Source organism: Oryzias melastigma, linkage group LG9 (genome assembly GCF_002922805.2).
Source record: "Oryzias melastigma strain HK-1 linkage group LG9, ASM292280v2, whole genome shotgun sequence".
NCBI classification, from domain to species: Eukaryota; Metazoa; Chordata; class Actinopteri; order Beloniformes; family Adrianichthyidae; genus Oryzias; species Oryzias melastigma.
Genome location: NC_050520.1, coordinates 7,240,111 through 7,259,029, shown reverse-complemented (window position 1 = coordinate 7,259,029; position 18,919 = coordinate 7,240,111). Strand labels below are relative to the sequence as shown.

General features: G+C 35.5%; 2 protein-coding genes across 3 annotated transcripts; both read left to right on the top strand.

Moving 5' to 3' along the window:
* The first annotated feature begins 108 nt into the window (after window positions 1–108).
* Window positions 109–14,697, top strand: dhx37 (DEAH (Asp-Glu-Ala-His) box polypeptide 37). 2 transcript variants are annotated; one of them, XM_024275072.2, is made up of 27 exons: window positions 109–495; window positions 632–759; window positions 860–1,032; window positions 2,192–2,304; window positions 2,386–2,716; window positions 2,786–2,934; window positions 3,023–3,112; window positions 3,188–3,284; window positions 4,725–4,838; window positions 5,018–5,234; window positions 5,329–5,421; window positions 7,126–7,196; window positions 7,856–7,982; window positions 8,053–8,129; window positions 8,199–8,431; window positions 8,497–8,608; window positions 8,688–8,794; window positions 9,930–10,118; window positions 10,229–10,353; window positions 11,363–11,479; window positions 11,566–11,738; window positions 11,873–11,987; window positions 12,789–12,926; window positions 13,009–13,103; window positions 13,248–13,321; window positions 13,939–14,036; window positions 14,123–14,697. In XM_024275072.2, exons 2-27 carry the CDS (start codon window positions 660–662, stop codon window positions 14,197–14,199), a joined length of 3,405 nt encoding a protein of 1,134 aa, XP_024130840.1. In that variant the 5' UTR covers window positions 109–495; window positions 632–659; the 3' UTR covers window positions 14,200–14,697. The 2 variants fall into 2 exon arrangements, with proteins under 2 accessions (XP_024130840.1, XP_024130839.1); XM_024275071.2 differs by having other exon boundaries at window positions 3,020–3,112.
* Window positions 14,698–15,370: 673 nt separating this feature from the next.
* Window positions 15,371–18,828, top strand: ufd1l (ubiquitin recognition factor in ER associated degradation 1). Its single transcript, XM_024274534.2, has 12 exons — window positions 15,371–15,529; window positions 15,764–15,896; window positions 16,485–16,517; window positions 16,600–16,721; window positions 16,921–17,051; window positions 17,130–17,202; window positions 17,278–17,346; window positions 17,429–17,497; window positions 17,568–17,618; window positions 17,697–17,785; window positions 18,133–18,217; window positions 18,315–18,828. Exons 1-12 carry the CDS (start codon window positions 15,527–15,529, stop codon window positions 18,387–18,389), a joined length of 933 nt encoding a protein of 310 aa, XP_024130302.1. The 5' UTR covers window positions 15,371–15,526; the 3' UTR covers window positions 18,390–18,828.
* The last annotated feature ends 91 nt before the right edge of the window (window positions 18,829–18,919 follow it).

The window sequence follows — 18,919 nt, the reverse complement described above, 5'->3', positions numbered from 1 at the left end:
CCTACAAGTCTCTTCAAGCTAAATTTAGGGTCATTTATTTTCTATATCACATTTTATTTATTCCAAATTTATGATTAAAACTGTAGCTTCTTATCTTGTTTGTGGTCTATGCCATGATGCTTTAGAGCTCATCTTTTTTTTTTTTTTAAATGCACAACAACCGGCTGGTTTTCCCAGTGTTAATTAATTACAACATTGAATAAATAAAATAACTATAATAATAAATAAATACATGTAAAATCTATAATTCTATTTACAGTTGCCGAATGTACCAAAACAACACCCTGTGTTTGATTGACTCCCAAAATGGAAGACGTCGCGTGCGTCACTAGTGTTCTGGACCCGGAACTGTTTAGTAAGCTGTACGTCGTCGCGGCGGACCCTTTTAAGCGATGGACACTTGAATATTTTCACGTGTTTTCTGCATGAAGGATGTTTATCTATAATTTAGTCACGTTTAAGACAACATTTATGAAATCCAATTAACAGGAACTGGTGAGTTTTATGCAAAGAGCCGACATTTATTTCGTAAACACAGTTTACATCGTATCGTTAGCTGATTAGCTCGTGGTTACTGAACTAACAATTACTTAGAGGTCTGTTTACAAGTTTTGTTTGCTTTGTGTTGTAGCTTGTTGATATCCAAACCTGTGAGCAGAATGGGAAAACTGAGGAAGAAACATAACTGGAAAGGAAGACAGCAGAGTGATCCTGAAAAAGTAAAAGATGAGAAAACAAAGATTACAGTAGAATTCGAAGGTAAATAATGTTTTGGTTAATTTAAATCAAAATTCTCCTTTATTTATTGTCCATATTATGATAGTTCACGGATCTACCTTTGTGTCTTTGGTGTTTTTAGATGGAGGCAGACTGAAAGGTGTAGATGAAAGCAATGCTTTAGTCCTTCCAGCCAGTAAAGCTAAGAAAAATAAGAACTCCTCACAGAATGTTGTTACCAGCAAAAAGCCTTTAACTAAGAAGCAGAAGAAAGAGCTGCAGAAGGTGTTGGAGCGAAAGGAGAAGAAAGCTCAGGTAAGAACGTTTATGGCTGCTGATTCACACAAATCTGTGATTAACATTACACAAGAAACGTGTCTACATGTAGGATTTATTTTTTAATAAACCATTTAGCTTTTTTGATAAGTGGAAAAAATAAAATACATGTATTTTTTTAGTTTACTTGTTTAACTATATGTTTAAAAAACGTTATATTGTGGTGATTTAGCTTTTTATTTGCTGTATTTTTTCTTATAATTTAATTAAAATAAAAACTTCAAATTGAATTCAGTTCATCTGTAATTTTTCACGAGAAAGAAACCACGAATATCTCTTTTTAGAACAAATCAAAGCAATAATAATACTAAACTGTATGTGACAGTAAACAATACATTTAGAATATTTAGATGTATTATATATTTTTTGTCTCTTCAGTTTGCCAAGTATAAAATTAACATATATAAATTTATAGTTTTAGTTTTCAGAATATAGAATACCTAAAATGATGTCATATTTAATGATCGTGCTGATTATGTCTAGCTCAGGGTGTAATAGGAAAGAAAATATCCTGTCCATGCAAACATTATGAACAATTTTCCTTTCCAAATCTTTTTTTTTTACCTTTATGAATTTTTTTTCTTTTGTTAGATTCTAAAATCAACAATACCTTTATAATGATCTTTAAAATTTGTTTTAATGAAATATAAACTTCAAACTTAAATCATTTAATTGATCATTTAGATGAGAAACAATCCCATGAATGTGTCTTTGAAAACAAATCGAAGCAAAAACTAAAAAGTTTAAATTTAAAGTAAAATTGTTTGTACTTCTTTCTTTCTTTGTTATGCTACAATTTTGGAGTCAAACTCTAGAGAAATGAAATATTTCATGACATTTTAAGAGGTCTTTTTTTGACGTGTGATAGTTGGTAAAACATATTTAATATTGGCTAAATTAAAAAATAGGTTTGATTGGTTCCCGGTTTTATTCATTATTCATCTGACTTCCCCTAATTAAATTTACAAAATAATTTTACCATCACATTTTTTTGTCATAGATAAGAGGCCCAATCAAACAATCACGCAGACATTCTTTTTTACTGAGAAGTTCTGTATTAAGCTCAAGTCCAAAAATGGATTTAATCTATTTGACTTTGTTCACTTCAAGTCTCTTTTATCCAACTTGTTGTGTTCAGAGGGCAGACATCCTGAGCAAACTGGCTGAGGTGCAGCTTCCAGAGTCTGAGCTGAAGCTGCTGTACACAACGTCCAAACTGGGAACAGGAGACAAGCTCTACCAGAGTAAACTGTGAGTAGAATAAAAAAGAAAGCTTGATGTAGATGGTGAATCAAGTTTAGAGTAGTAATTTATTTATTTTATTGTTTTGAGGTCATCGGATGAGCTGAAAGACGGAGAAGGGACTCCAAAGGTCAGCAGCATCAGTGGTGCCAACAGGAAGAGAAAATGGAAAGATGAGGAGGAAGAGGAGGATGAACAGGAAAAAGCTGAAGAAAGTAGTGATTTGGACACTTCGTCTGAGGAGGAGGACGAAGATGAAGTGAAGGACACCACAGAGACAAGTGAACCTAAGGAAACCAACCCTCCTTGTCAGGAGACGAAGCCCACACAGGAAGTGACGGCAGAGAAGAAGATTCCTGAAGACAAAAAGCTGTCGGAGCCGGCTGTTTTTGTTCCGGTTGACAGATCGCCAGAAGTCCAGGTTTGTGCCGTGCACCACGCGATGGAACCTAAATAAATGTATAGGTTTAAGAACTTTCTGTTGCTGTAGGAGGCTCGTCTCAAGCTGCCCATACTGGCAGAAGAGCAGGTGATCATGGAGGCCGTGAAGGAAAACCCCTGCACGGTGATCTGTGGAGAGACGGGGAGTGGAAAGACCACACAAGTCCCTCAGTTCCTCTATGAAGCCGGCTATGCCAGGTCAGCTTATCCAGCTGTGCTTGTGCATTTTAATGGGATGTGTACCCACGGTGTAATTAGGTCATCATTTTACCGTTTCCTCCAGCAGCAGTGGGATGATCGGCATCACCGAGCCGAGGAGAGTCGCCGCCGTCAGCATGTCTCACAGAGTGGCCAAAGAGATGAACCTGCCCACACGGTAACACATTCAGTCATTCTCTGTGGGGTTTTGCGCCCATCACACCCTGATGGGTTTTTCTTTTCGTACCTGCAGGGTGGTATCGTATCAGATCCGATATGAAGGGAACGTGACAAGTGACACAAAGATCAAGTTCATGACTGACGGCGTCCTGCTGAAGGAGATCCAGAAGGTATTTACCGACTGAGCTCTGATGAAATGCTCTTAGTGTGATTAAAAACCTAGTTATTTATAAGTACTGATTATTTTTGGTTTTTAGAAAAATCCTCAAAATGATTAAAAAGTTTCCCCTAAAGCTAGAAATAAACTCACTAATCCAAACAAAGATTACAAAATTATGTAAATCATTTTCCCTCTTTTATCACCAATAAATAATACTTTTTTATTTATTTATCAATTATTTAACCATGGAAGTCCAATTGAAATCAACCGATTTATTTTACAAAGGAGTCTTGGCCAAGAAGGAAATTACTACACAAACCAGGACATTTTAAACAATCAAAACGGTAAAAAAAATACACATGTTAGGGATTTAATTTTCTGGTTTTTCAGAAAACCATCAAACCAAGATAAAGTTGGGAGTTGACTCGTCCTTTGCTTCTGAAAGCAACATTTATTAAAAAAAGAGAAAATATTTTTTTTCCCTGTTTCTAAGACATTTAACAAACAAGACTTTCACATTAATTTAGATTTATGTTGATGCTGTTTCATAAAAAGAACGAGATTTGATCATTTTACTGCACATTTAATTTCCAAATTCACCAAAAGTGTGTTTAAGACCATACATTTTCAAATAAAATATTTTTGTATACAACATAAAGATTTTCTTTTCACTGTTTTATGCTCTTAGTTCCTTTGAAAACTTTCTATAAAAACCTTTTAAATCAAACGTTATTTATAAAGCAGTTTTCCGCACTACAGTAACGCAAAATATTTTGCACCCTTAAAACAATTACAAATGAAATTAAAAAAACACACAAAAATGCCCTCTACCCTTCAAAACCACCACACACAACATAACAAACATAAAATGATGTAGGAATAGAAATCAAAATAGAAGTAGAATTAGAAACCAAAGTGGAAACCTGGCTTTATGCTGATGTGAGGAAATAATATAATTTAAGACTCAGAATTTCAAATATTTTTGTGAATGAATTACATAGTTTTGTGCTTTATGTGTTGTGATCTGAGCTGTAACATCTATATTTTTTAACATTTTAATTTTTAAAAAGCTCTTTCTTTTAAGAATTCATTTTTCATGAATAAAATATTGACATTAATAATCAAAAATATACATTTGAAACTTTATTCCACAAATTATGTTTATGGGCATTTCAAAATAAAAGCCTGATGTTTTTACAAATTCAATTTATGTAAAATATTTACTGTTTTGTAATGATTGCAATGATTGAAAAAAAACATTTTATCTTCTACATTTTTGTATAATTTTTTAAAGTCTGGATTCTTTAAATGTCAGAAAAATAGACAGCTACTAATCAAAACAGAATTTTTACCAAAATAAAGATGTTTTCCTTTAAACAGAAAGAAAAAAGCAAATTTTCTGTAATGATTTTGATTGAAGTTTTACAGTTTTTTTTTACTTATCCTCCAGGACTTCCTGCTTCAGAAGTACAGCGTGATCATCATCGACGAGGCGCACGAAAGGAGCGTCTACACAGACATCCTCATTGGATTACTGTCGCGTATCGTGCCGCTGAGAAACAAGGTGGGAGCTGAGAAAGTTTGAAGTCTTCTGATCGTTGGAAAAGTTTCAAAAAAGGTCGCGAAACGTCTTCAGCTTAAAAAACTAAGTCCAAATGACCTTTTTTAAAACTTTTTCTGCTATAGAATCATCCTAGACAATTGTGATCTTTCACAAAAACGCATCTCTGATTCTCCCCATAGAAAGGGATGCCCATGAAGCTGATGGTCATGTCCGCCACTCTGCGAGTTGAGGACTTCACAGAAAACCAGAAGCTGTTTCGCAATCCCCCGCCTGTGGTCAAGGTGGACGCTCGTCAGTTCCCGGTCACCGTCCATTTCAACAAACGCACGCCACTGGAGGATTACACCGGAGAGGCCTTCCACAAGACCTGCAAAATCCACCGCATGCTGCCTCCAGGTACGCTTTCATGCCACCGTTCGTCTCTAAAACACTAGATTTGATGATCACTTTATTAAAAGTGAAAGCGGGTTAACTGCCTGGTGCTTTTCAGGAGGTATCCTGGTGTTTCTGACGGGTCAGGCTGAGGTCCACGGTCTCTGCAGGAGACTCCGAAAAGCTTTTCCCTTCAGGAGGGCGAACACAGGTAGAAAAAATGTCCTTCTCCTCAAACATGTTAAAAAATATAAAATAAACAAAAAAACTGCCAGTTGGACCTTGTAGAATTTGTGTTGGTGAGATTTCGTAAAATAAATGTATTTTTTTTATATAAAATAAAATATTGAAATTAGCTTTAAACACTCATATTTTTGTATATTACTCAAGTATTTGGTAATATTTTATCTTAAATTAAGCTTTTTTTTTTTTTTTGCTCAAAAAAGAGTTTTAAATCTTTAGATCTTTAAATGATGCATATTTACATTTTCCCCCCAAATATATCCTATTTTAAGCATCACAACAGTCCAACCAACCTCATTTCTAAACTTTAATAGTCTTAAAGTAAGACAAGAATTACACACTTTAAAAAAATGTGTCCTAAAAGTCATATTTTAATGGTAGAAGTAAAATAAAACTTTCCCTAAGTAAAGTGTCCTAGTAAAACTTCTGGTTAAAAGATTTATTTAAAATCTAATATATTTGTTTTATTGTCTTAAAACAAGTTTTTGCATCTTCGGAAAAGTTTTTAGTACGTTAAATATTTTTGGTAAGATTGTGTCTTCTTCTCCTCAGAATCTTGTAGACCTTTACGAGTGAAAAAAGTAACATTTAGTCCTTCTGGTTACACTTTATTATTATATTCCTTAATAATCTATTAATTAGACATTAACTAACATTAGTATTTTGTTTATTGGCATTTCTAGGGTATATATAAGACATTCATTAGCATTTGTAAAGATCTATTCATGCATTGTAAGTGTTACTACGCTACTTATAAAACATTTATTAATATTCATAGAGTAATTACAAATGTTGCGTAGGTGTTAACACTGAAGCTGATGTTTATTTTATACTTAGAAATACCAGTTTTACAATGGTTGAGTCATTTAATTTTGCTTTATTTATCCCTCATATCTTAAAAGTCAGACGTAGCTGAAGCTATCATCTGGTTGTTAGCCTCCACTTTGATTTTAAGGGAAAATCTTCATCACAAGAGAATGAAGATTCAATCAAATAAAGTTCCTGATTTGTGGAAACTTGTAAAAGGGACATTGGAGAATTTTCCTACAGCAGGAATTAGGTAGGGGTCTGTTCAGAAACTTTAGCACAGAAAATGTTCCTTTGTGTTGAAGAAAATAGCCAATGGATGAGGATTTATGTATGTTTTGCCCTGAAAGATAGTCAGATTGAGTGTTAAAATGGCATTCTATGGGGGAAAAAATCATGAAATGTTTCTTTTATGGAATGTTTTCAAATGAGAAACGATTTCTACAAATTAACAACTTTGTTTCATTGAATCTTCATCATCTGTTAAAAAATCTGATATTTTTTAGTCTTTCAAAACGAAATTTTGTTTCGTAGCATTTTATTTTGAAAATAGATTTCCAGAAGCTTAAAACTTTGGCTCCGTTTGGACCGGTCCGTGAAAATATGGTCTAATTTAAACTGGTCCGTGGCCTTAGCGCTTGTAGACGGTTAAAGAATTACTGTCAAAAGAATGTGAACACTGGAGCTAAAGCTCTAGTGTTAAAGGTTTAATCAGCTCTTTGTAGATCAGAGGAACTACAAATCTTTTTGAGCTTTTCGTCTAAAAAGATGTGAGCACCCCTGATTTAAACTAACAAACTCAAAGACTTCAAATAAATGAAAATATACTTTCTCAACATAAAGCGTCACCATTCTTTGTTCACAGCTGAATGTGAGGATGGAGACACAGCTGAGGACATGCAGAAGTTCAAGAAAACCAAACACAAGAAGATGGTGGTAAGTTTTTTTTTCCTTAAAATGTGTTAATTTTACATCATTTTTTTAAGTTGCATCTCTTCTCCCTCCTGTTTTTTTATGTCTATTTCTTAATTTTAAAAAATCGCTTACCACCTTATGTCACTGCAAACAGTTATTACGTTTAAGGGGTAATTACTGAATTCTGATTGGCTGCAGGGCGCCCAATAAGAAGTGAGGTAACCAGAAGAACTAAAAACTTGGAGCATAAGTTTATAAATTATGCATTTATTAATATTATTGAAGAAAATCGCTCGTTTCTTGGTTAGTCTTCATGCACCAGCTGCAGCAGAGCAAGCTCAGGGTTACCATGACAACACATCACATTAAATATTCTTGTGAAGAAACGATTTAAACATTTAAAATAACAAGATTAAAATACTAATAACTGATTTAATATGTATTCATTTTGTTATAAATGTAAGTGGGATGATGACCTTTGAAGTGTTCATTATCAGAAATGAATTGACTTTGTGGAAGCAACCGTGGTTGCTTCCACAAAGTCAATTCATTTCTGATAATGAACACTTCATTGGGCATTAACTCATATATATTTCTTAATCTGTACATTACATTTTTTTTTGGTATTACTTGACTCTTTGGGTGTTTTTACAACACATTCGTTTCTTTTGTAACTCAAGTCTCTTCCCCGAATCGACTTGGATAACTACTCGGCTCTGCCTCTGGATGAGGGAGACGAGGACAGGGAGGCGGACATTGAGGACGGCGACTCGGACCTCGACCTCGGAGATGATCCCGCCGGTACAGGTGAGCAAGTCTAAAGAAATGTTCGTTCTCGCTGTCATTCTGGCGTTTAACCACATTTGTGTCTCTGTAGAAGATAAAAGTGACCCCTCCATCCCTCTGTATGTCCTCCCGCTCTACTCCCTGTTGGCCCCGAATCAGCAGGCGAAGGTGAGATAATAAATGATTGTAAATTCGTGTTTGTTGGAGCTGCTTTTTCAGCGTGTGTGACGCCCGCAGGTGTTCAGGCCTCCTCCACCTGGTACTCGTCTTTGTGTGGTCGCCACCAACGTAGCAGAAACATCTCTGACCATTCCAGGCATCAAATACGTGGTTGACTGTGGTCGAGTTAAGAAGCGGTTCTACGACCGAGTCACGGGAGTGTCGTCCTTCAAAGTGATGTGGACGTCGCAGGCTTCGGCCAATCAGAGAGCGGGGAGAGCGGGGAGAACGGAGCCGGGACATTGCTACAGGTGAGACTGAGCTGCTTCAGGATTCTCCTTGATGGAGGAGCGTCTCCTCATTGTCATTTCTGCAGGTTGTATTCCTCTGCTGTGTTTGGAGACTTCAGTCTGTTCTCAGAGGCGGAGATCACTCGCAGGCCTGTTGAAGACCTGGTTCTTCAAATGAAAGACCTCAACATAGACAAGGTCAATAAATAAATAATCACAAAGTTGATGTAAAACATAAAAAACAATACAATTAACCCCATGATTTGTGAATTTGCAGGTGATCAACTTTCCTTTCCCGACGCCTCCTTCCTTTGAGGCTCTTGTTGCAGCAGAGGAGCTACTGATCTCTTTAGGAGCGCTGGAGGAGCCGCCGCGCTCAGGAAGGTCTGCTGCTTTTATAACACCAGTGATCACGTGAATCGTACAGATCACTATCCACGGTTTGGCCCAGACTTGTACCACAGATTCATGTGCTGTACACCGTCTTTGTTCTAACATGCGTCAAAGTTGCTTCTTGATGATTTTTCCTAAAGTCTGTTAACCTGAAGCTCACGCCGTGTGTGGGAGGAGCTTCTGTCAAAAACTGTTCTCGAACTCGTCATGAAGGACATTGAAAGATCAGGTTTATTTATTTTGAAGAGCTGAATAAAAGCATCGGTGCACATCTTCGTGTCTGGGTTCAGATCTCCCAGTGAGCAGCAACTGTCCCGCAGTCGCTGTTCCTTCAACCGGGACATGCCGTCAAGGGAAGGCACTACGGCAACCCAGAAGGATCAAAAATTGCCAGGCAAAATGGGCATGACAGTGCCTCACCTGCACACACTATGGATATTAATAAGTATTTAAATGTTCTTTCAGCTAGTTCCAATAAAACAGTTAATACCAAAAAAATAATGAAAGTGTAATTTTAACTTTCATTTAAGATTTAATTTGGACATTGGGGACGTAAGGGAAACATTGCATAATAAGCCTCTTTTTTCTCAGTTTTTGTAGATTTGGTCTCCAGACATGTAAGTGTAATCAGAAACTACATGTTTTTACATTTTTATTTATGTTAGAAGTTCAAAGATGTGTGAGTGCATATTTTTTTTTTTTTACTTTTCACTTATACAAAAAATGATCCAAACCGTGACCCTAAAACCGTGACACGATCCGAACTGTGAGTTTTGCGATCTGTTACACCCCAAAATAATACTAACTTATAAGAAAAAGTTTACTGTCTATGAAACCCTAAAGTCACTGAAAAAAATAATATTTATTTTCTTATTTTGGTTCCCAAAAGCAACCCCATTAGCAGCTTTTAACAACAATCTTCGGATCATAAAAAATTGTCTGGTGTATTCAGACTGGACACAGTTGGTTCTTTAAAAGGAAAAGGAGTTAGTTTCCTGTAATCAAGATCAAATTTTCATTTTTTTTTTTTGTTGTTGATTTTCAAAGTATCGTCAAAATAAAGGTGAATGTTGGTCAACTAGATTTAAGGAGTTACAGTTTGAAAACCCTTTTTCCTGCTCATCAGAGTGAAGGAGATGCAGCGAGCGAGGCTGAGCTGTCCCATCACGCCGCTGGGTCGGGCCATGGCTTCCTTCCCCGTCTCGCCTCGTTACGCAAAGATGTTGTCCCTCGGGAAGCAGCAGGACTGCCTGCCGTACGTCATCGCTGTGGTGGCAGCCATGACAGTTCGGGAGCTTTTCGAAGAGCTTGACAGGTGGACTTTTTAATTTTTTTTTAACTCATATTTCAAAATAAGAGCTTAAAGTGGCTGTTTTTTGCTTTAAAATGTTTTTTTTTTTTTTTTTTACTTTTATTTGTCTTCAGACCTGCAGGAAGTGAAGATGAAAGCTCCAAACTGGTCCAGCGGCGAGCTCGACTCACCCAGATGAGGAGGTTGTGGGCGGGACAAGGAGCCTCGCTTCTTCTGGGGGACCTCATGGTTATGTTGGGTGAGAAAATTACATACAGAAAATTACTAAGTTAACTTCAAAGTTAGTTTTTTTGGGGATCAGTTCTCACTCAGCTGCATCAGCTCAAAATTTCGTCCTTATTTTGTCTGCTATCAGTCTGAATTTGTTCTCACGTTTTGTGATTTGGCCCTTTCATGTCTGACTTACAAGACAATAAATCAGGCATAATTTGAAATAATGAAACAGATAAGAGACTTTGACTCTGTGACTATTTTAAGATTTAAAATTTATATAATTTATCTTTTTTTGAGCATTTTAAAATTTACTCATTTTTAAAAATGTCATTTATCTTGGTTTGTTTGGTCCAATTAAGACATTATCTCATTTAATTAAAACCAAGAGGGTAATAAAAGCTCACTCCTAAAATGTTGTCAAAAATATTAAATCTAGTAGCAGAATTTTTACTGTTTAAAGTCCGACTACAATGAAAATGGTTGTTTTTTTTCTTTTTTTAACATGTTCTTGTGGCATTTCTCTGATGATGCAGGACATATATTAATAAAATTAAGATGAATTTCTGAGTTTTTTTTAAATTCATATTGTTGTGAATTTGGAGCATTAAGGAAAATGTAGTTGAACAGAGATCTCTCAGCAATGGGAAGGGAGGCGGGGTTACTTCCCACCGAAAATCCTGCCCACATTTTAGATGTGAATTTCTCATAAACTCCTGCCGCTCTGCAGAAACGTTTTGGAAAAAAAAAATGTTCTTTTTAATTTTGCCTTAAAACGTCATAATTGTTATTTTAAGACAAAACACTGGGAATGTTTGTTACAGTGTTGAAATTTTGGGCAAACTTAGGAATATTTTGATTGGGGAGCAGGTCACCAAGTGCTGACTTGGTGAACTGACCCGCCTGTAACTTCTTCATTTTTTTAAATCTCTCTTAAACTGAAGGTCATATGGATTCCTCGTTTCAGTTAAAAAAATCCTTTAAAAAGTGATTAAACACTTTTGTTCTGCAGCTTGGTAATCATCTGTGTTCTGCAGGTGCTGTAGGTGCTTGTGAATTTGCTGGCTGCTCTCCTAAGTTTTGTGAAGACAATGGACTGAGATACAAAGCCATGGTGGAGATCAGAAGACTTCGAGGTCAACTCACCAACGCAGGTAAACGCACGCTTCCCGCCAAACATGGAGGAGGAGTCAAATGCGTCAGTGCTGCAGACGACAGAAGCTTGTATCCTCTCTTCTAGTTAACGCCGTATGTCCGGAGGTGGGCGTGTTTGTGGACCCTAAGATGACTCCTCCCACAGAACATCAGGTGGTTTGCTTGAGGCAGATTGTCCTGGCAGGACTTGGTGATCATCTTGCAAGGCGAATCCGTGAAGAAGAACTGCTGGACCCTAAATGGAGGAACGGATACAAAGTAAGATCCGATGTTTCTCTCTGACTTTTAAGCAGGGAGGAGTGGAAGTTCTGAGTTAATATAACTTCTTTTTGTCAATTCTTTCTGCAAATCCACTGAATCATTCTTCTGTTTCTCCTCACCTCCACTCATAGACTCCTCTGCTAGACGATCCAGTGTTTATTCATCCCAGTTCTGCCCTGTTCAAGAAAGTGCCAGAGTTTGTGGTCTACCAGGAGATTACAGAGACGTCTAAAATGTACATGAGAGGTAAAAGAGTCAGTGCTCACACTTATTCAGACTTTTAATTTCACTTAGACTGTCTTAGATTTTTTTATCCTGTTTGTACGTTGGCCCTGAAGTGCAAATCCCATCAACAAATCACTGAGCGCAAAAACATATTTAAGATCACAACAACAAATAAAAGTAATAATAAAAAAAACACTATATTTTAGAAGTCAAAACAGAATTTCAGAAACCAAACCACAATTCCAAGTAAATAAAACAAAATAACATGGAATCATTTTTGGGGAAAAAGTAATTTTGAGATATCAATATTACAACAGACAATAAAATACTTAAAATATTCAAATAGAACAAGTAATATTGATTGATTGATTTGGTTAAAATACAGGACAAAACACAAATATTTCAAATTCATTACAGAAATAATGAAATTCATTGATTTGAAAATAGAAAACAAACAAAAACAGACACTCTTATGTCACATTTGATTCATTAAATATTTTTATTATTAACTGAAATTCAAGTAGAGTTTGATTAAAGAAAATAAGATGAGCACCAAAAGCCATTCTAAAAAATCTTTGGTTGACTTTTTACACTCTTCAGGTCAGATGCAGTTTTACAGGAATAATATTCCATTACTGCTGGACGGCAATGGAAAAGGCATTACATTTATTTAAAATTATTTTCTGTGCCCAAAGTTTACTGCTTGTCTTCATGTGTAGATTTTTCCTATACATTTTTGATGAAAATTTCCCAAATGTTCAGAGCAGATTTACAAACTGATGTTAAATCTGGTGGATCGCATTTGTGGTTTCTGCCTTTCAGGTGTTTCAGCTGTTGAAGCAGAGTGGGTTCCACAGCTTCTGCCTCAGTACTGCCACTTTGGGGCTCCTTTAGAGTCGCCTCTGCCCTGGTTCTGCTCCTCCTCTGGCACCGTCCGGTGTCACTGCTCGAGCACATTTTGTAAGTTTCCTGCTGTGGAGCATTACTGCCGGGAGGAGGTATTTTCTGCTCATATTCGACCTTCTCTGTGTCTCCTCTGCAGTCCGTGTGGGTTGGCAGCTGCCTGCCATAGAGATGGAGCATCCAGAGGGGCTGGAGCGCTTCAAGCTGTTTGCAAGGTTCTTTCTTGATGGAGAGGTACACCAGCAAATCACAAAATAGAAACTTCTGGATTTTTTGCTAATTATTTTATATTTAATAAACAAGTGGTGGATACTTTTGTATTTTTGTCTTCTTTTTGAGACAAAAACTCAAATCTGTACTGTTTTGCCTGGTTAACAGGTGTGTCCCAAACTGAAGAAACACTGTGATTATCTTCTCTCCAACCCCTCCATCATGCTGAAAACATGGGCAAAGTAAGTTAAGCCTCAAATTACCTCACCATTTTTTTTTTTTCTACTAAATCACCCAGCCTCCGGGAAAGAAAATACAGAGGTCTCTAGCTAAATCCTGGTTCATTCGTAACATTTTTGCAGATTGTTTAAGTGCAATTTTGCATGTTTTTTTTTTATTTATTTGTCTATTTTCATGGTGCACTGTTCTCTGCATCCTTATTGGCTGTTGACCTTGTCAATCAATCTCCTCTGTGTCTTGTCTCTGCGTTTAACTTTCCAACTTTCCATAAGATCGCCAGCAAATTTTTGGTTTAATTTAATAATACTTATTTTTCATTTAACTTTGAGGGCTAAAACAAGAGACCAAAGTGTGAAAATGCCTCTATGAGAAAAATCTATAAAGTGGTTTTACAGCCTTTAAATATCTATGATGATTGTAAAAAACCTAATCTGACACTGCGTGCAAAAAAAGAGTTTCCCTTGCTTTATGTGGTAAAGTATGTTTTTAGGATGGATATCTATGCATCCTTTAAGGAAACTTGATCCATAAATCATCTCAGAATTATCTAATATTGATATAAGTTAGGAAAACAACTGTAGAAAATGAAGAGTGCTGAAAGCTTTTGTCTTTGTTCTAGACTGCAGCCCAGAACAGAAGCGTTACTGGTTCCTCTAGTGTCAAAGAAGGTCGACTGCAGGGATGCCCTTCTTTCCACCTGGAAGACTGATGATAAATGTGAGAACTGAATGTTTGGTTACTTCTGATTTGATCAATCCTAACATCTTATTGAGGCTCATTCTTTTTTCTTCTTCTTTCTACAGTTCTGTTGTCTGCCTACTGTCAGTGGTTACCTGAATCCGTTCACCAGGAAGTTGCAAAGACTTGGCCTCCTTTATAAACTTCAGAAAAGAACAAAATGTTAACTTCGACATCTAGAAGATCTAATTACTTCAAATTTTGCAGTTTTTCAAAAAAAACTTCACTAAAACTGCAACTTTGGTCATTTTTGGATGTAATTTTTGTACTATATTTGACTTTTACTGCCATTCAGCCAAAAATAATTTTTATCTTGTTCTCTGTTGTAACTGTTTTTAACTTTGTGCTGCTAACATTTAGCTGTGTCAAAAACAGATTTGGAAAAAAATGTAAGATTCTGTCAAAAGCAGTTGTAGGAGTTATTCACTTTCAGAAAAAATGTAATTTTGAAGCATTTGAATGTGAATAAAACTATTGTACTTTTAAAAATTTGTCAACCTTAAATAATTGATGCATTTGTTTGGCTGCAAAGTTGCATAAACACTGACACTTTTTTTGTTTTGTTTAAAAGCATTTTTATTTTTTTGAGAATGTTAATGTCTCTGATATAGTAAACATTTAAAGATCTTTACAAACCAAATGAATTATCTGTGTTTTTCTGTAGATGCGGCTGATAGTGAACATTTATCAGAAGTATAAGCTTTACTGGGTAGTTTATAGATGAATATTTGAAGTAGAAAATATTTCTCATGCAAAATATAAATTGCCAATACATTTTTTTTCCACAAAAAGTGAAGTTGGACAAAAAGGCTTCAATTTAATATATATTTTTATTTTTTATTCTGGCAACCATATAAAAGTTATTGTGTGAAATTTCAGGAAAAACGCATTTCTCATCAACTTAAAATAATTGTTTGTGCTGCAAAATAGATTACAGTATTAACTAAAAAACATACAAACAGAACATAAACTTATTTGTCGATAAACTTTAAAATAAATTGTGTGCTTACTTTAGAACATTTCTTTATTAAACAGATTTTAATTCAATAAATAATTACAAAGTGACTTAAATATCTTAGATACAGAAAAGAATAAAGATGGTTGGTAGAAGCATAAATATGTAAAAAATGTCTATTGGCATAAATTAAGCTTCACTATCGTTTTAAAATGAGTTTTTTCTAAGTTTGCTAGCATTCTGATTTAATGTATTATTAATAGTTTATTTTATTATTATTTCTAATATTATTGTTTTCGTCGTCGTTGTGTATTTGTGATCTTTTCTGAAACTTCGCTGTAGAAATGCACATGCGCAGTTGACTTCACTGTCTGTGTCGTCATATCCGTTTGACAGCTTGTACACTTCCTGAAAGGAAAGGAAGACAACACAGTGAATGCTACTTGAATAAACAAAAAAGCTTAAAAATCTTTCTTTTACGGGTTTTAGTTCTTCTAATACCCACTTTGTCAATATGGTAAGTATCAATTTGCTTTTATTTACTGCTGACATGTCTCTATTAAAATAAACCGGATTTTTTTTTAGCGGCTAGGCTAACTGGCAGCTAACAACAACACTGCCTCAGAGCAGAAAGATGCTCTGTCACGATGAAAACAAAGTTGCACGCGCCAGTGTTCCGACTTTTAATCGTGTGACACGGTCTGGGGTTCGGTTTGAATGTGACTTTAATTTGTAATGCACTCTTCTGCAGTTTTCCTTCCATGTTTTCGACCCCCCAATGGGCCGGGGCTTTCCGAACCGCTTCTCCACTCAGTACCGGTGCTACTCTGTGTCGATGCTGGCGGGACCCAACGACCGCTCCGATGTAGAGAAAGGAGGCAAAAGTTGGTATAGTTTCATCAACAAGTCAAAGAAAGCTATAAAAAATTGACTTTACTGATTTTTTTTAAGGAGAATCTAAAGTTGAAGCTAATAATCATTTCAAAAAACAATTAATAAATAACTTGAGATAACGTTTCAAAATAAAATTGCCTTGTAAACAAGACAATTTCTTACTTTGCTTTAGATTTTTAATGTAGCTGTTTAGGCTTTGGCCTCTGTCTTTTGAAGTCTCTTTTGTTTTGCTTTTATTTTTCTTACAGCAGAAAATCTTAATTGATTTGTTTAGAAACATTTTGCAAACAATTTGTGGCCCACTTCTCAAACTAACAGATTTAATTGATATTTTAATCTAATTTATGCATTTCTAAATTGTACTATCCCTTAAAAATATTTAATTGTTTTTGTTGAAAAATGCATCAAAGCTTGAATATTGAAACATGGATATGCTTTTACTTTAATTTGGACGTTAACTATCTTTGTCAGTGTAAATCTTAATTATATTCTTTATATTGTTATTCAAATATTGAAGCAAAGATTTCTATAACAGCTGTTCAGTAACCAAAGAAAATCTGTTTTTCTGTTTCCACCAGTAATCATGCCACCTTCTGCTCTCGACCAACTTAGTAAGTACAAGCATTCTTCGCTCTTCATTTTCTTACTTGCGCTTTTATAATTAAAGCTCCTCTTCCTTTTTGTTCCGTGAAGGCAGGCTCAACATCACATACCCAATGCTGTTCAAGCTGACCAACAAGAACTCGGACAGAATGACGCATTGTGGCGTTCTGGAGTTTGTAGCAGATGAGGGGATCTGCTACCTGCCACACTGGGTGAGTTAGTAAATAGTTTAATGATGATACAAAGCAGAATAATTGTTCTCATATGGATTTAATGCACTAATAAACTAGTTTAAGTGTAACCATACGTTTCTTTTGTCTATAATAATAATTATATTTGTTGTTGAAGTTAATAAAGTCAAGGTAACACTATGCTTCTTTCGTCTATCTTGTTTTCTAACTTTTTTTGTAGATGATGCAAAATCTCCTGCTGGAAGAAGGTGGTTTGGTTCAGGTGGAAAGTGTTAATCTCATGGTGGCCACTTATTCAAAGTTCCAGCCTCAAAGTCCAGATTTTCTGGACATCACAAACCCCAAAGCAGTGTAAGAGCAATAGACATTTATTTGCTCTTTACGCATAAGGAGTTCGGTTAACTAAATACCTGAGCTGTCACTTTACAGGCTGGAGAATGCACTGAGAAACTTTGCATGCTTGACAACTGGTGATGTGATTGCTATCAACTACAATGAAAAGGTAAATAATTGTATTTAAAAGTATTTGTTCCCTTTTAATTGTTCATACCTTCTAATAAAGCTGTGTTTGGTTTAGATCTATGAGCTGCGAGTGATGGAGACCAAGCCAGATAAAGCGGTGTCTATCATTGAATGTGATATGAATGTGAGAGCCTTTTAATTATCCAAAACAACATTAAAGTTTTTGTTTGTCCTGTTTTTAAGTTTTGTTTTGCTCTTCTGCTTAGGTTGATTTTGATGCACCTCTGGGTTACAAAGAACCTGAGCGGCGATCTCAGAACCCGGATGAACCCACAGTGAGGACCGAACCTGAAACAGTGAGTTAGATATGTCAAGAAAACTGTAGTAAAATATATATTCTTGCAGGAGGAAGAGACAGATCCAAGCAGTTATGCTGACATGGACCTCGGATTCAGAGTGAGTATGTTCCAGCTAATAATATCTCAAGGGACAAACTAAAACAATAAAATACTGTTCTTATTTTCTTTTTGTTAGGCTTTTACCGGTTCTGGCAATCGTCTGGATGGTAAAACAAAAGGGATTGAGCCCAACCCTGTTCCTCTAGCAGCAAGTGACATTAAAAGGTGATTTTTGCATTTACACTCCGTACTGTAGCATTTTTTATGTTTTTATCAACTTTGTTGCGTTTTAAGGTCCCAGCTTAGGCTTTTATGTACTTTTTCTTTATAAGTTTGATGAATTTCTTTTATTTATTTTTTTATATGGCTCAAAAATGTCTGGAATTTGGGACAAAGTTTTGCACCTGAAAGGAAAACAAAAACATAATCATAAACTTACAGCCCTCATTTGATCACGTGTGCAGAGCTTGTTGGCAATATTTGAAGCAAATGCTGTAATCGTGATTAGAAGTTGTTGAAAACATCTGAATGGAATAACTAAAACAAATTTTATGTCAATCTTTTCATGACAGAGGAATTCCCAACTACGATTTCAAAGTTGGCAAAATTACTTTCATCAGAAACTCCAGGCCTCAGCCCAGGAAAGTGGTCGATGATGTAAGTGGTTGATAGGTTTTCTATATATGTGGTAAGATGTTCACTTCCAAAATGAACTTACTTTCTACATAGTTTTAATCTTTTCATGCTTTTTCAGGATGATGCCCTGAACAAGTTCATTGCCTTCTCTGGACAGGGACAGTCACTACGCAAGAAAGGCAGAAAGCCTTAGAGCTGCAGGTGGACAGTTAAACCAATGTGACGTCTATCTTAGAGCTTTTATGTAGAATTTTGATGATATTTTTTGATTGAAATTCTCATTTCCTCCAATAAAGCAAAGTTGCATTGATGTTCTTTGTTTTTTTTCTGCTGATGTGCGGGAGGACAAATAGAAAATTGTCAGTATACACTATATCACCAACGCAGAAAATAATTGGAAACTTTTGTAATTATGATCATTTTACACTTTAAACAGCGTGTGTTTTTTGAGTATTTTTTTCTTTTTTAAATGCTGTTATGCTGTTGGTATTTTAATAGGAGCATACCTTTACTTTTAGTTAAGTTGTGGTGTAAAACATATTTTTTTTTCCTGAAATATTTCTCTTGGCCTGTAAAAAAAAATCCCTATGCATTTTCCTGTTTTATTTATAAACAAATAAATGTTTTTGGAATGTTTGGTCATTATTTAATAGCATGAAAATAGTATGTCAACACTTCCAGAAGATAGTTGAATTAGATGATGGGTTCACTTCAAGTGACTTT

Excerpts from the sequence above, each read along its gene's own strand:
- dhx37 (XM_024275071.2), top strand. The coding sequence starts at position 660 with ATGGGAAAACTGAGGAAGAAACATAACTGGAAAGGAAGACAGCAGAGT. Across the intron at positions 3,285-4,724 it reads TGCTGAAGGAGATCCAGAAG|GACTTCCTGCTTCAGAAGTA; the intron begins GTATTTACCGAC and ends CTTATCCTCCAG. Across the intron at positions 11,480-11,565 it reads AGGTCAACTCACCAACGCAG|TTAACGCCGTATGTCCGGAG; the intron begins GTAAACGCACGC and ends CCTCTCTTCTAG.
- ufd1l (XM_024274534.2), top strand. Across the intron at positions 17,619-17,696 it reads ACATGGACCTCGGATTCAGA|GCTTTTACCGGTTCTGGCAA; the intron begins GTGAGTATGTTC and ends TCTTTTTGTTAG. Across the intron at positions 18,218-18,314 it reads CCAGGAAAGTGGTCGATGAT|GATGATGCCCTGAACAAGTT; the intron begins GTAAGTGGTTGA and ends ATGCTTTTTCAG.